Raw genomic sequence first — 15775 nt, 5'->3', positions numbered from 1 at the left:
ATTAAAGCCTGAAAAAAGCATGTCTGCGATGTTATCGTCATGCGATGATTTGTAGATACTTTATTTTTTACCACGATATTTTCGACGACGATGTTTTTAAACTGCGAAGTTTTTGAACCGCTTTATTTTCGACGACGATATTTTGTACCACGATGTTTTAGAACTGCGATGTTTTCTCTTTGCGATGTTTTCTCCCACGATGTTTTGTAGCACGACGTTTTCGCCTTGCGTTGTTTTCTCCGCGACGTTTTCGTCCGCGATGTATTTGCCGCGATGTTATCGGCGGACACCATTAAAAACTGGGTATGATGAAGATAGCCTGAAAAAAACTCCGTGAAGACTTTTCGGTTCCAACTGGGGACTCAAACCGAGTGGTCTGAGACAATGCACTTATAAACTGATGAAAAGGAACGGAACAATGTCTCCCTTCGGACAACTATAACAGGAACAAAAACTTGAGATTGTTTTGTGACTGCTGGTCACTTCATCTTTCCGAGAATTCGTTAACAAATACTCTGTCCATTGGAACTTTCGAGGTGGCCATTCTTTTTCTCAGAACTTCGTGGTGGTCGATAGAATAGCTTAAGGCGTTAAATTTGGTTTATTTAATTAGAGAAAAGCACGTAAAGATTATCTGGTTAAGAGAGAGGATGCTTTCATGGAAGATTTTTCTAAGGAAACTGGTATGTATCCACGTTACAGATGGGGAAAGCCACGAAAACACACGTACAGCCAGCCCATTCATCGACATCTGAACTACCGCTATTCGGCGATTTAATCGCTCAATAGCTGGTGTGCAAGCAAAAACTTCAGCTATTGATTAACAATTGTTGCAATTTTATACCTGTATTTCGTAAAATAAAGTTATTTTACTTTTGCTTTATATATTTGCCAACTTGACTTCTTATGCATTCATATAAAATATCATATATCGTTTTGTATGAAGAATTTATTTTTATTACAGTAATAAGTTACTTCCACGTTGACTACATGATAGTAGAAAAATCGATGGATAGACTTTCATGAAATCATAATTCTAAACAAGAGTTTCTAAGATAAGGTAGGAGTAAAAGCAAAAAATAAATGCATTGTTTTCAACAAAACTGTGGATCAAGTGCATTCGTATAACTGAAACTGTTTCATAATACTTAAGTTAGATTACGATATATATTGTATGATAGCAAAGCACATAAAGGCTATTGTCAGATTCCGATTTCAAAACTCAACTATAAATCGATATTCCTAATACTCGAAACTCAGGTAATATGCAAAATATAGACACAACTCTCTTTTTTATTGTTTTGTATATTATTTACTCTCTATACAAAGAATCCTAAGATTAATAATTACAATGTTGATATTTTGAAACATCTAACTTCGAATGTAAAGAGAATGTTCTCCCTTTGTAGTGGAACGGTGTTTGATACACCTGGGTGCCTAGGCTGAGGCCTTACCCCAAATCGAATATAGCTGAAAGTTTCGAAATATTTTAAAAACTTACTTGAGGAATAGTATTTTTTTAATTTAAATTTTTAAAAGATTCACTCACAATAAATTCAACTCTCAAAGCTGTCTAACTGAATCTATGTTATCAAGGTAATTTTGAATAAATAGGTCTCAAGTGGTGAACATATACATGCAATACACAAGATATAAATATAAATATACATAAATAAAAACAAAAGAATGCAGAATAGCATGACAAAGTAAATATAAAAATCAGAATTCCATGATTACATTTGGATTGAGAATGGAAATTGGCCTTTTTTTATTAGTATCATTCTTATAATCGTAATTATAAATTCTGAGTTCAGAGTTACTTATAATACGTATGCGAATGTGAAACTGTCTGGCCAGGTGGTACTAAAACCTTCTCAGTGGAATTATGCCTAGTTCCGCATGAATTGCATTTTTTTTTCAAATATAGTACAATGCGTTTGTAATTTACCGCAGAACATCGTTCTGGACTGTTTGCAGTTTTTTAAGTAAAGATTTAGATGAACATGCCCAGACTGGACAAGCGTAATAGAGCATGGGACGCAGAATAGATTTATAAATAAGTAGCTTATTATGTATAGACCGAACGTTGCTTCGGGCAATTAAGGGGTTCAGTTTAGCTTTACGAACCCGAAGCTTTTGAATAATAGTATGTATATGCAGGGACTATGTGAGAGAATTTGTGAGGATTACCCCAAGATAAGTGACTTGCTTAGCCCAGGGCAGTGAGGTTTCATAAAACTGCAGGATTTGCTTAACTTTTCTCTTCTTAGTCTTCAACTTTTCTCTATGGTAATTGTTTTTTAATGTTGAACTGAATTTTCAGCCAAGCCTTTAGTGCATGTATATGATTTTGGAGATGTTGTATGACTGGGCTAAGAAATGCATTTTGAGCAAGGATCGCTGTATCGTCAGCATACATTCCTAGTGTTGTGTTGGGTTGGGTGGGTATATCGTTCACATGAACATTGAAATGTATAGGCCCTAGTAGCGAACCCTGGGGGAGGCTAGCTAAAACCAGACGTTTAGTGGAGTAAGTGTTTGGAACGAGCCAAAGAAATCAAGTTCCAGCTAGTGCTGCCATCTGCTGGGGAAAGGGGAACGGTTCCCCACAAATGTTTTTGTGGTGACAGATGTTGACCACGTACTCTTGTCCCTCCGTGAAGTACTTACAATGCATGAGTCCTAGAGAGACACTCTTCCCCATACTATGCTTACCCCTCATATTATACCGTGCCAAACTTTAGGTAACTAGATGTTTTCAAATGAGAAATTTGATCACAGTGTGTTTATTCCCTGATGCGAGGCAGTTGTTTTTAGCTCAGCATTCTCGCGTCTGCCAGACTTGACTGAAGCAAGGTGTAATCTTCGCGAGAGGTAAGGTGAAGTAATAGCTGTACTCCTTCAAGGACACACAGCGCTGTGTATGAGAAGTCTTTTGTAAGAGCAACTGTTCGGATGGTATTTGAACTCCATTTCATATATAAATATTTTCATTTTGGGATACAAAATATAATAGTAAATACAAATCAAATGGGGATATTTCCCTGAAAATGGATTGCCTCCAATAAAGGTTTTTGCTGTTCATTGAAGAACAGGGATGTTTCTATAGTATTCCTCTTAAAATTTTGCAGCGCCATGAATCGCAGGATATTCTTTGGAGATCAAACCTTGACGCCAAACAAACGAGAAACAACTTATTATCGTTGACACACACTGATCGTATTTTATTCTCGAGTGTGAAGATGTAGAAACATCTTTTTACTCGTCTTCTGATTACAATCTGGAAGGAAAAGAAGAAAGAGTAGTGTACTAGCATGTGTGGAAGGATAGAAAAAGAGAGTCAGGTCCGCGCTAGCGGCGGGGAATGGGCAGTGAGGTCAGTGTCGTTACAAGATGTAGCAGCGGGTGACAGACCGCAGAGTCAATTTAGCGTGAATGAGTCAATTAAGGTCGTAATTCTTATGTGCGTAGAATGTCACACGAGCACCGATGTTTTCGCCGGGATGCGGGGAATGTCTGAGAGTGCTAATAAGTGGGTTTGTACTGAATGAAAGAAGTTGACCGCTAATCGTTTAATATAGTATAATCTTGAATGGGTTCGACTTGAAGGTCTCTGTGAATGTAGTAGTTTTGAATATACCAAGGAGCATTGATAATTTCTCGTAAAATTTTACTTTTCAGAATTTGTAATTGTTTAATATTGGTTTTATCTGCATGTCCCCGGATCGGGGCTGCATAGAGGAGGGCTGGACGAAGTATGGAGTGATATAAAATTAATTTGTTAGCAGTAGATAAGCTGCTTCTTCTACCAAGATGAGGTCGCATAGTAGCTGTAGTGATTTTAAATTTTTGTGCTACGGAGCGGAAGTGGGTTCTGAAGGTAAGTTTTTTATCTAGAGTGACTCCAAGGTATTTGGTTTCCTTAATCCAGTCTATTTCTTCGTCAAATATTTCAGGGGGTGGAGGATAGTATTTCATGTTTCCCTTACCGAAAATTTTATCAGAGTTGGTTTTAATTCTTCAAAGGGTGAGCCATTTTTCCAGTTTTATGAGATAGTTTTGGAGTTGGTTTCTTACGGCATTGCTGTGCAGGCTTTAGTAAATATGGCGGTGTCATCGGCAAAGAGTGCAAGATGAACAGATGGGTCTTTAGGGATGTCTTGCGTATAAATACAGTCGAATCCGGTTAATTGGACCACCGGATAATCGGATCAGCCGCTTTTTCGGACAGAATCCTAAAGAACCAAAACAAATCTATGTACATAAGCCTAATATTATTCGCTTATTTGGACCAAAACTCCGTTTTATCGGACCAAAAAAGGGAGAACGAATAAGAAACAGAAGCCTCAAGTCGGCCGTGTATAGCGGATGTACAGGTGGTCCACGATATGTGGTAGGATCTGTGACTGCGCTCCCTAGGAGAATATCAAAAGTCAAGAATTCCTTAAAGTGCATGACAAGAGTAAAACCAGTGGGAGGTGAACACGCGCTCCATTTTCTTTGAAATTTCTTAAAACAGAGCCACTTGTAGCCGCCAGCGAGGTTATTGGTCCCATTGCGTCTCCGAGTTTCGAGGAAATGAACAATAGAGTGTTCGGCTCCATCTGAAAGGAATTCCCGCCGGTCAATAATGATTAAAGTTTACACGAGAAAGCTGTCATTTCACCATCCTTTTGGGATGATTTTAGTGCCAAAGCTTTGAATGGCGAGCATTTTATCTCTCTCTTGACCTTAACATCTTGACCCCGAAACACGAAAATTTCTTCAGACCACTTTAGTCAGTGAGCTTATAAGGTATTTCTCCCGCCTTCCTAGCGTGCCTTCGTGGTGTAGTGGTTCTGCAAACTGAGCCGGTGTTGCTGAATATCTTAAAATTTGGTATTGTTGAATATCTGAAAATTTGGGGGTTTTAATACCCTTTTAAAACTTTGAACTTTGAATATCTTAAAATTTGGTATTGTTGAATATCTGAAAATTTGGGGGTTTTAATACCCTTTTAAAACTTTGAACTTTAATTCAACTTATGGTGCCGGACAAATTAACTTAAAAAAAATAATATAATCAAAACAAATCTAATTCATAATAATCAAAGATCAATCGAATAAACAATCGTATAGCATATCTATCAATCGTATAGTGGTATTGGTTTAGTACAATAGGGCGCGTTATGAAGCCTACTAGGGAAAAATCAATAACCCCAATTCAATAAAACTCCATGTTTCTTAAAAGCCTTCCGGCTCAAACAAATGGAGGGACATGACAGACCACAATAAATTACACACAAGATAAATACACAAATGCAATTAAATTTTAAACACACATTTATTAAATTCTTGAATATATTGTATTATTAGTAAATACTTGGGTAACTGATCAGTATCCCCTACCACATATTTTTCTACGCAAAATAACACATAATACCACACCAAATTACAGCTTACATTAATTAAGATTAACATTATCAAATCCTACTGTATCATAAGTGTAACACTAGTATTTCTTCCATTTTCATCTTCTAACTTTAAGTATTTATCATGGTAATTTCCTTTACGAACACTGATAATTTTCACATCGATTAATTAATTTAAGTAATTACTCACATTTCAACAAACATTAAAATTACGACTCTTGCTTGAGTATTAAGATAATTATTAAAGTAAAACAATTAAAAAAACAAATCACTCACGGGGTGAAGTCCATACCGCACACTCCCATTACTCTGGAATACCTTTGTATACTGATTAATAAGGCGATCTGATAGCTCCACAGATCGTCCAGCGTCCAAAGTTTACTCGAGCACCACATTATTCCTGCTGTCCTTTATTCACAAAATCCTCGTTAATGGAGACAGACAGTTCTTGCGAATTTTAAAGATGACTTTGTTGAAACACCACTGAAGCTGTCCTTACAATTAATAAATTCCAGAGCGCCGAAGGATGAAAAAAATCGACGCAGCTGACACAGGCAGAATAAATAGCATCGCTCACATTAGACGGATCCTACACGAGTCTCTTTCATTCTGAAAACCTCAAAATCCACCAAAAACGTAGAGCACTTTTGGAACAAAATCTAATTATGAAGTCGGGAAAAACAGGAATACCGCATCAGGATCACTACGAGAATCTGCATTACAATTCTTGGAACAAGAGAATCGAAATTCTATGCTGAGCTCTACGCCTTATGCCAATGCAAATTCTCGCCAGCTAAACGCCGAGAGAAAATCATATCCGCTGCTCGCTGGTTCACTCCGCTCGCGAGAGCAAGACCCGCAAGGGGTCAAGCCCCCACTTTTTTTTCTCTTTCTTTCTTCAAAAATCAGAATCCGAATGAACTCTAACCTGGTGCAAGCACCCAAGAAATCTCGGTTTCTCCGCCTCTGTAAGTTCATAGGCCTACAAAAAATCATCAAATTAAATCTTACCAATCCCGGAATTTTACGTTATCTAAACTGAGAAAATGACACACCCATGACGAATCAAACACCAGAAATCTGACAATGCAGTCCAAAAAACATCTGTACACACAACGTGAGAAACAAAGTGGACCCCCCCAACTAACAAGCGGAGCTAAGCTTTACCAGAATCCAATTACCTAAGCTTAGTACAATCCCCACTGTCTTGAAGTAACAAAATTGCAACTACCACAAAGCGAAAGCAAGACGATTTTCGTTTCAAACGCTATTAGTAATAGGCGACAATACAACACACTACTGCGCCCACTGTTAGTAAAAAGACCATAAACCAATAAACCAGGTGTCTCTTGCAACCGTTTCCTGTCTTTGTTACACTACACTTTCAAGAACTGCCAGTTAAATAAGGCTGTAACAATTTAAGAATACTCTTTTTACCAGATCAAAATATATATGACTACAAATAAAAATATTAGAATAATAATAACTTAAAATACATATTAATAATTAAAATTCGCGACATAATAATGGTTCGTTAAATTACAAACATGTTGCACTCTCTGGCTCCTAAAAAAGCTATGGATCGCGTAACTGTCTTGTGTTACTCAAACATGTCAGGAACAGACAAGAGGAAGCTGTTGGTTATAGGAAAATGCACTAAGCCTCGCTGCTTTAAAGGACTTAGGATGGACAGTTTACCAGTTGTGTATCGTGCGAACAGAAATGCGTGGATGACCTTTGAACTTTTTAAAGAATAGGCGAAGGATTGGGACAGAGAGCTACAACGCCAGTCGAGAAAAGTGGTGCTTCTTCTTGACAATTGTTCAGCACATCCTCATTTAGATTGCTTGAAGAACATCCAACTGGAATTTCTACCTCTCGGGGCCACAGCTTTCGTCCAGCCAATGGACAATTGCTGACCTCATTTTCAAAAGCCAGCGAAGTAAGTGTAAAGGTCAACATCTTACAAGCAGTTACATTTGTAGCCGACAGCTGGCGAAAAGTGAACAGTGAGATAATTCAGAACTGTTTTTTTACTGTGGCTTTAAGCACTTGGTTACGGAGATGGATGCGGACATGCTCATTGAAAGTGAAAATGATGACGGACATGTGGAACTTCAACAGGTACAAAATTGCGAAGAATTTTTATCCATCGACAAAGAGCTTCAATGCTACGTTGAAAATGAAGATTACGACGCTGCAATCGTTGCTCGAGTTGCAGCAAAACACACGACAGAACACAGTATGTGAGGAAATGTATTGAAACTTTGCGTCTATATTTCATGCAAGAGGCAAATGAAGGCAGTCCCATTGCTGCGTGAGATGTTTGGGGAGATTTCGTTCACGTGCGATTTGTCAAGAGAACGCGTCAGATCACATTGGATAAGTTCTTCAAATATTGACTGGAACTTGGTAAGAACTTGTTTTTATTGTGCTTCGCATGCTAAGTATCGTGGAGATCGTTTCTTAGAATTTGTTTCTAAATTAATTTTCTCAATGAAAAAAGTTCGACTGTAGTCCTTAGCACGTCCCTTCTTACAACATAGGACATGTTCATGTAATCGGACCTGCCGGTTTGTAGGACCTAAACGATCGCTTTCCGATGTGGTCCGATTAACCGGAATCGACTGCATTAAAAAGATACGGTGAAAGTGCCGACCTGTGGGACACCAGCGTTGATTATTCTGGTGGTTGCGTAAGCAGTACCAATTTTGATTCTGAATGTTCTGTTGCTGAAAAAAGAGGCTATTAAGCATTATCGTTGATCAGACTATGGTTGTCATCCAATGACGAATCTTTTTCCCCGCCAAGGGAGTATCAAATCGTAATATCGTAGTATCAAATCGGGATACGTATTCGCAAAATATCGTCGCGTTTGTTGTTTGCTTATTCAATGCGATACAGGAAAGAGTATTAAATTTAAATAACATATAATGAAATAATAATAATAATAACAATAATTTTAGTCTATTAAAAATAATTCTAGGTATAATTATTGATAATTTATGTAAAAATACGTGTATTGCCTCTGTAAATACTTAATTAATGCTTTATTTTCCGTTTTCGTTTATTTTGTTATGCTTCCCTCTACTCGTCGATGTTTAAAAAGGGTTTATGCTAAACCGTTTTAGCGTTTATTTATGTGCATTGAAAGTAATTTATTAACATTTTCTTGTATGCCCTCATTGATATCTAAATTACTATACTTACGCAACGTTTTGCAAACACGGGCTTCGTACACTACATACACATATATGAGAGGAACGATTATAATAAGCTTAAGATAATGATGGTACAGCTAAACATTAAATACTTTTTCTCCCCGTCTTCAGCGACTAAAAATATTTCAATTGTGATATTATAAGGACAGGCTTTCTAAGAAATGTAAAACCTGATGTTATGAACAGGGTTGTTATACTTTTGTCAGACCATTTTCTAGTTTCCTGCACTCGTCTCCACTAATATGATATCCATAATTGTTATGTATGCTTTCATATCGTAGTCATATGTACAGTGATCTGAATAGAGAGCAGGTTTGAATTTGCGTCATTCAATCCTAATCAATGATTTCTCATAACAATCAAGTTTACCTGTAACTGTATTTCTTATTATATTTTTATGACGTAATTTCCTGTGTGACTTTCGAAAGTAGTATTGTTGTCTTGTACGATTGTGATGCTTGCGCTGAAATTACATTTATAATTTTTCTTTTTCACATTCTTATAAGCTTTTTAATTGGGAAAATCTCTCTGTTATTGTTAAATAATGGAAGACAGTGAAATAGAAAAGAAGAAAATGAGTACGAATATTCAGAATTCTAGTGCACAAAATAGTAGAAGTAATCATAGCATTCAAAACGGAGAAACACGACCAAAAATTGGCGAACATTATCTTGTGCAACGATCAGACGGTACCTGGCGTACGTATAAATTCATTATATTTTGTGTAACTGTTATCAGCTCGTTAAACAATGCATCGTAATTAATTTGCCGTATATAAACTGACCATGTTAAACAGAGAAGGTTACTTTTTTTTAAATATATAAACGATATAACAACCTGCAACGTTTCCTACAACAGGAACTGTGTGTTAAAAATCAAAACTTGGTGATACTAATTCACTGGGTGTAGTTAACATAATTCAATCAAACTTCGGTAAGCCGAAACTGAAGGAAGCCAAAAAAGAATTCAGTTTATGTGTAAAGGGCTTCGTTATTTCATGAGTTTTTTTCTTTTGATTTACCGAAATTCTGCTGTAAAACTTCTAATGACTCATTGATAATTGGCAATTATTGCAGATGAAAAGTCTAGATCCGGGTGTGTGTAGTTTTCTTCAGTATGTTATTTCACTTTTTGCTTTTTCAAAAAGTTGGGCCTATGAATTATATTTTTAAAAGAACTATGTAAAAAATTCTGTTATGCAAGTATTTCAAGATGAGTTGTTAATTTATTTTGTATTATTTATTTTTATTTGAAGAGTCGTAGAAATGTACTAGCAGAAAACTTACACGAAAACATTCAAAATAAGAATTACTTTCACATCATGCTTTTGAACAATAAATGGCCTATTCAAGTTTTTGTTACTCACGAATTATCACAACCGCTTTAGTAGAAATCGCCAAACTCCTGCAACATTTGCATAATAGTTATCTAGGTAACGATATCCACTGCAATTTGAAAATTCACCAAATCACTAAATTTCACTATTTTCTAGAATGGCATTAAATCTAAAAAATTAATCTATTCTTATTTGCTATGATTAAAAAGCATTAAATCTGATAAACATGAACAGCATGCAGAATCGTTGACGTTTTAATCATAGCAAACGTCAGTACTAAAAAAATTAGAGATGGCCTCTGTTTGATTTTCAAGTATATTGGCACGAGATGAAACCTGAGGTTTTTGCCAAAATGTAGCCAAACTGATAAGAAGAGGGAAATAATTCATAGCCAGCGGCTATTCTGAGCATCGACAATGGACCACCCAGAGATCTAGAGATAGGTGATTCTCTAAAATAGAGAGGGAATGGCTGGTGCGACAGTTGTACCACAGCCGGCGTTAAAGAAAGTCAGTTTCCTGGTACAACTGCTGTACCAGCCGGCTTCAGAAAGTTAAGCATGTGCAAGAGTTAGACGTAAGTATATTAAATAACTAAATTAATACAATTCAGGGTTAATCTTTGTATTATGGTAACTTGGCGATTTCTTGGCAAAAATTTGGCGACCAACCCTGCTACAGCAACCTGCTAGTTTTTTTTTTGGACGCCATTTTGTTTTCACGAAGTAAAGGCATTTTTTTTTTTTTTAACTCAACATTTTTTTCCGACAATCTGCTAGCTGAATTACGCTTATGCTAAAACTTTTATGAAACAAAAGTGCTTAATCATGACAAAGATTAGGTGCGAAATTGGGAGAAAGTGCAGAATCACGCACTGCTTGCCATGTTTTTAAGAATTGTACATACACGGTATCATCCATGTACACGTCGACCTATTTTCACTTAAAAAAACATCCCAGAATTGCACAAAAGTGGTATTTTGCACACTCTTGACATTATCCATGTACGCTGCTAAAGTCCTAGCTAGTAACCTTTATTGCCTTACCAAAATGTCGCCAAACTACCTGTTACCATATTCCAAATATTGGCCCAATTCAGGCTTAAATGTCTCAGTGCACGATAGAAGCAAGGCAAAATTTAATGGAACATCTCGTTGCTATGCTACATAGCCAATCATATATAGCGGACCCCATTAAGCTAGGCTAAAATTATACTTCCAAAAATTTCAGTTAATATAGACTAAAATTGTACTGATTCAAAAAATGTCAGTTAATATAGTAGATTGTGTTGTTCCTTAACCCTTCGACGGGCGGTGGGACGCTTTTTTATCAGTTTTTATCTGCCAGATAAAAGATTCCATTTAAAATACATGCAATTACACCTTTTACTTCTCTAAATGTATAACAATTGGCAGCACTTGTATTCATTCATGGAAATAATGTGAAATAAAAATTCTTTGCAAGTCTAATTTTGGAGCAGTTGTTTTTTTCTCTCTCTCTCTCTCTCTCTCTCTCTCTTAATTTCTAATGCAATTTAAATTGTCTGAACAACAACTTTTGGTGTTAGAATGAATATTTTTATGTGAAAGTTTATTTTTCTAATAGAAATTGAAATTTAAAGGTGGGACAAGTATGTACATCACACAGCGCATGTAGGAATTGCTGCTACTAGATAGCAATACAGTTCAGATATTTTTAAATTCAAATATCATGTTGATTTTATATGTTGATAATGCAAATTTTTATTTTTTAATAAATTGCAATAATGTTAAAACTTGAAAAATATTTAGTATTTTTTTCAAAAGAAATGACAATATAACTCTGTAACATGAAATGTCATTGAATACTGAATGGATATGTGAGTGTGATTTACCATAGAAAAATATCCTAAGCAGAGGAAAGAGAGGTGAAATGTAAATAAACATGACGGCCTTCCACATATCTTCCTTTTCAAACCTTTATCAAATAGAGTACTGGAACGAAAATCTTCTCTGTTTCAATTCTATTGTGAAATCATTAAAAAATATCTAAAAAGTCATACAGAGAGTGATGTTTTTTATTCCAAAGGGGCTTTGTCACTGAAGGACTATTGTTTTCGTTTTGCGATTTTTGCATTGAATCACTATAAATGTCCATTTCACTTTTCAAACTGTTGCCACCAAATGTTAGAGTCCTGCATTATATTTGAAGAAATTAAATAATGAAAAATCTGCATAAATGCATGTATATTTCTCGCATTGTGATAAATTGTGATTCGATGGCTCTATAAAACGTTTTATAGAGCCATCGAATTTATACTGTGAATATGGACATGTGGAAGCCCAAATTTGAAATTTGGAATTTGTTTTATTATCGATCTCATATTTTGTAAAACTTTAACGAATTTTTACTTAAAAAACACAACGATTTGAAAGCGAGCAATGGCAACAATCTATGGGGGGAGGGGAAACCTTTTAATCTCTTGTGCACGGAACTGTGTATCGGAAATTCTAAAGATAGGCTCATTTTAAAAGTATTTTGCGACATTGCTATTGAACTGAAATTTATGGTTTAAGCGTAAAGAACATGATATTTAATAAATAAAGGTAACACACAAAATGTTAAAAAAAGCCCCTTTGGACATAATTTAAAATCTGAAACCTTTCAGATTTTTTTTTTTAATTGTGTAATTTTTTTTGAAAAAAAAGTTTTTTTATTTTGTTAATATGATCAGTATTTTCTAGATAATTATTCAAAAACCTTTTTTATATATTATTATATATTATTAGATTTTGTCTGTCTTACTGTATCATATTTTTTGTATTTTAAGAATTTGCAATTCTGTTAATAATTAAAATTACGGAATTGTAAAATTTATATTTATTAATAGACTGATATAATGTTTCTGGTATTAAAATAAGGAGAGAACGGAGCACTTAATAATATTCTGTGTTGATACAACATTTTTAAATAATCATCTCCTCTATTCAGGATCATCTGTACAAAATTAAATAATTAATAGATTTCAAGAAGTTCTTTCAGGAGGAAAAAAAAAAAAAAAAAAACTGTTAATAAACTAGTTATAATTTCTGTTTTTCAGATTCTGCTGAGGTAATACAAATAAGAGCTAGTGAACAAGGTGGTGACAGATATGAATATTATGTACATTATCTTGGTTGTGAGTAACTATTTTTTATAAATAATGATTTTTAAATATAACTTAATTATTTCTTTAGAATTTCTAGATTTATTTATGAGGTACCTTTTTTTATGAGAAATATTATGTTTGCTGACTTTTTAATTGAATGAATAATTTTGGAGCTTTTTTTAGGCTAAGCTACGTAGAATTTTAGTTACTTTTTTATCACTAGGGTTTAAAAATGTGTACTAATGTGTTAATATATATATATATCATTTCATCGTCAGTTGTGAGTGAGATGGCTACAATGCAGCATAAGGTTTCTTGAGTGTACAAGAAATGAGTCAGTTGTATTTTAAAACAGAAATCATGCAATGACACTCTTCTTTGTCAGTTAGTAATTTAATTTCTTAAATTTCTTTATGGATGTAATAATTCAATTGATTTCAAAGTGTCCATGGTGAAACCAATCTTTAAAGCAATACTACTTTATGGAATCTGATTAAAGTAATGGATCAACATTTTCAATGTTTACAAATAGTTAAAGACTTAATTATTGACTTATCATTGCAATTTTAAACTAAAAAATAGCAATTTTTTTCACAAAAAACTGTTTTGTACTGTACAATTCAAACACCCTTCTTACGATCAACTAAAAATACCTAGCATTTTAAAAAAATATCAACACTTGCTTCCTGAAAAACTACTACAAATTGAGCCCTGCTTTAAATTTGAAAAGACCTTAGGTCAATTCGTTATCAACCACCACGAGGTACAAGAAAATAGCATATGTAATTGCCAACTACCTCTTTACCATAAATATGTCGATCCTTTCCACCAACATGTTATAACCGGAGATCTTAACATCATTGAAGACTTAGAATTGCGAGCCCTTTTACAACTTGGAACCAAATTTCGTCCTACTTTCAGTATCAATAAACACTTTTGCCTCAAACAATTCAATCAAGATCTTGATAAATTTATCATCTTAGTTAGTAATAAATCCAATTTACCTACTACTTTTTTTCTTGAATGGAAGCTGCACTGATTAAAGAATTTCAACATTTACTTTTCAAGACACCTTTTAACTCTTTACACAATAAGAAGCAACTATAATCTTATTAAAAAACAACAAGATAATTTTATCATTACAAAAATTGACAAAGCTAGCAACAATTTTAGTGTTATTTGAAAAAAGTTTTACTTCGACCTACTGCACAAAGAACTAAATAGTAATTGCACTTACCAAAAAATTACCAGCACCAAAATTCTTATCAATAAATTTAACGCACTACATAAAAGACTCAAGATACATCCCCGGAACTATAATAACAGATTTGCAAATCTCTATGCGCTTCCAAAATTTCATAAGTCTCCTATTACATTCAGGTTCATAGCCAATAGTACCAGAAGTTATCTTAAAGAAATAGATTATCTTTTTGCAAAAAAACTTCGTTTAATACGTGACTTAATTAATAACTATGATTTTAAGGATCTGCATTGCAACTGGATGATTTCAAGTAACGAGCTAGTGATTAAGACAATTAATTCACTTAAAATAGACTAAATACAATGCTACGATTTCGAGAACCTATATACTACCTTATCACTTGAAAAAATCTATACCAGCTTACTTGCTCTACCAGATATAATTCCACAGATTTCGACAATAATTGATACCGAAAAATGGCAACTTTTTCTTTCGAGCGTGCTTTTCAATAATTTTATTCTCCTTAACAATAGCATCTTTAAACAAATTCAAGGAATCCCAATGGGAGGTAATTTTTCAAGTGCTGTGTGTGAATTATTCCTTTTCACAAAAGAAACACCTTTTATTAACACCTTTGTCCGTTCACTAAGTAAAGAAGAACATAAATTCTACCAACACATCTATCGTTACATTGATGATATCATTGCCTTTAACAACCATAACAAAATAGAAGCTGCTAATATCTACCCAACTTGCTTAAAACTAAATAGTACAAATACGGTGGAAAGTAATGTAGCATACCTTGACTTAAATATTATTGATTACAATTTTATTAAAGTTTACGACAAGAGGAGAGAATTCACTTTTTCTACACTAAAGTTAACCAACTGGAATTCTAATATTTCCACAAGAATCATCATTAACACAATTTTTTCACAGCTTCTTAGAATAAAAAGAATATGTAACACTACAGAACACTTACAAGAAGAAATACTTTACTTCATCACAATTTTGAAAAATAACCAAATTCCTCATAAAATAATTAAAAATACTATAAAAAAAAGCTGGCATTAGCCTTACCAATTTTTAGATAATTTGTTTTGGATAATGGAATTTTATACTTAAAGCCCAATGGGACGGTATAAAGTGGATGGCTGATTCAGATAATCTAATGTAAAAATTGTATAAATGTACAGATTATTCTCGTCACTACAGTTTCTTTCCTCCAAAGATTTTGGCACTATACTTTAATACTATTGTTTTAATAGTTTTGAATTACTGAGATGGCCAAATTCTACTTTTATTAACAAATCGGGCCTTTTCATTTTTCATAGTAGCTTGACCGCCCTCTAGCTTGAAGAATGACGACTTTTATTAACAAATGACTTTTTCCATTTTACTCTTTCTTTTGTGGCCAAAATAAGTAATCTTATCTGAATTAGCCATTTTCACTTTTTTGAAGCATTTTTGTTCTTCTAACAA

General features: G+C 34.2%; 1 protein-coding gene across 1 annotated transcript in view; it reads left to right on the top strand.

Moving 5' to 3' along the window:
* The first annotated feature begins 9020 nt into the window (after positions 1-9020).
* The window catches only part of LOC118194088 (histone acetyltransferase KAT8-like), a 48172-nt gene continuing 41417 nt past the window's right edge, over positions 9021-15775 (top strand). The window contains exons 1-2 of the mRNA XM_035365282.2: positions 9021-9329; positions 13045-13122. Of these exons, the coding sequence (XP_035221173.1) occupies positions 9176-9329; positions 13045-13122 (232 nt within the window). The 5' untranslated portion in view covers positions 9021-9175. The remainder of the gene's footprint in view (positions 9330-13044; positions 13123-15775) is intronic.

This window comes from Stegodyphus dumicola, chromosome 6 (assembly GCF_044657685.1).
Source record: "Stegodyphus dumicola isolate Sdum_Otavi_A_Nest chromosome 6, ASM4465768v1".
Lineage (NCBI taxonomy): Eukaryota > Metazoa > Arthropoda > Arachnida > Araneae > Eresidae > Stegodyphus > Stegodyphus dumicola.
The sequence above is the reverse complement of the archived record's forward strand: the minus strand, read 5'-3'. Positions and strand labels throughout refer to the sequence as shown.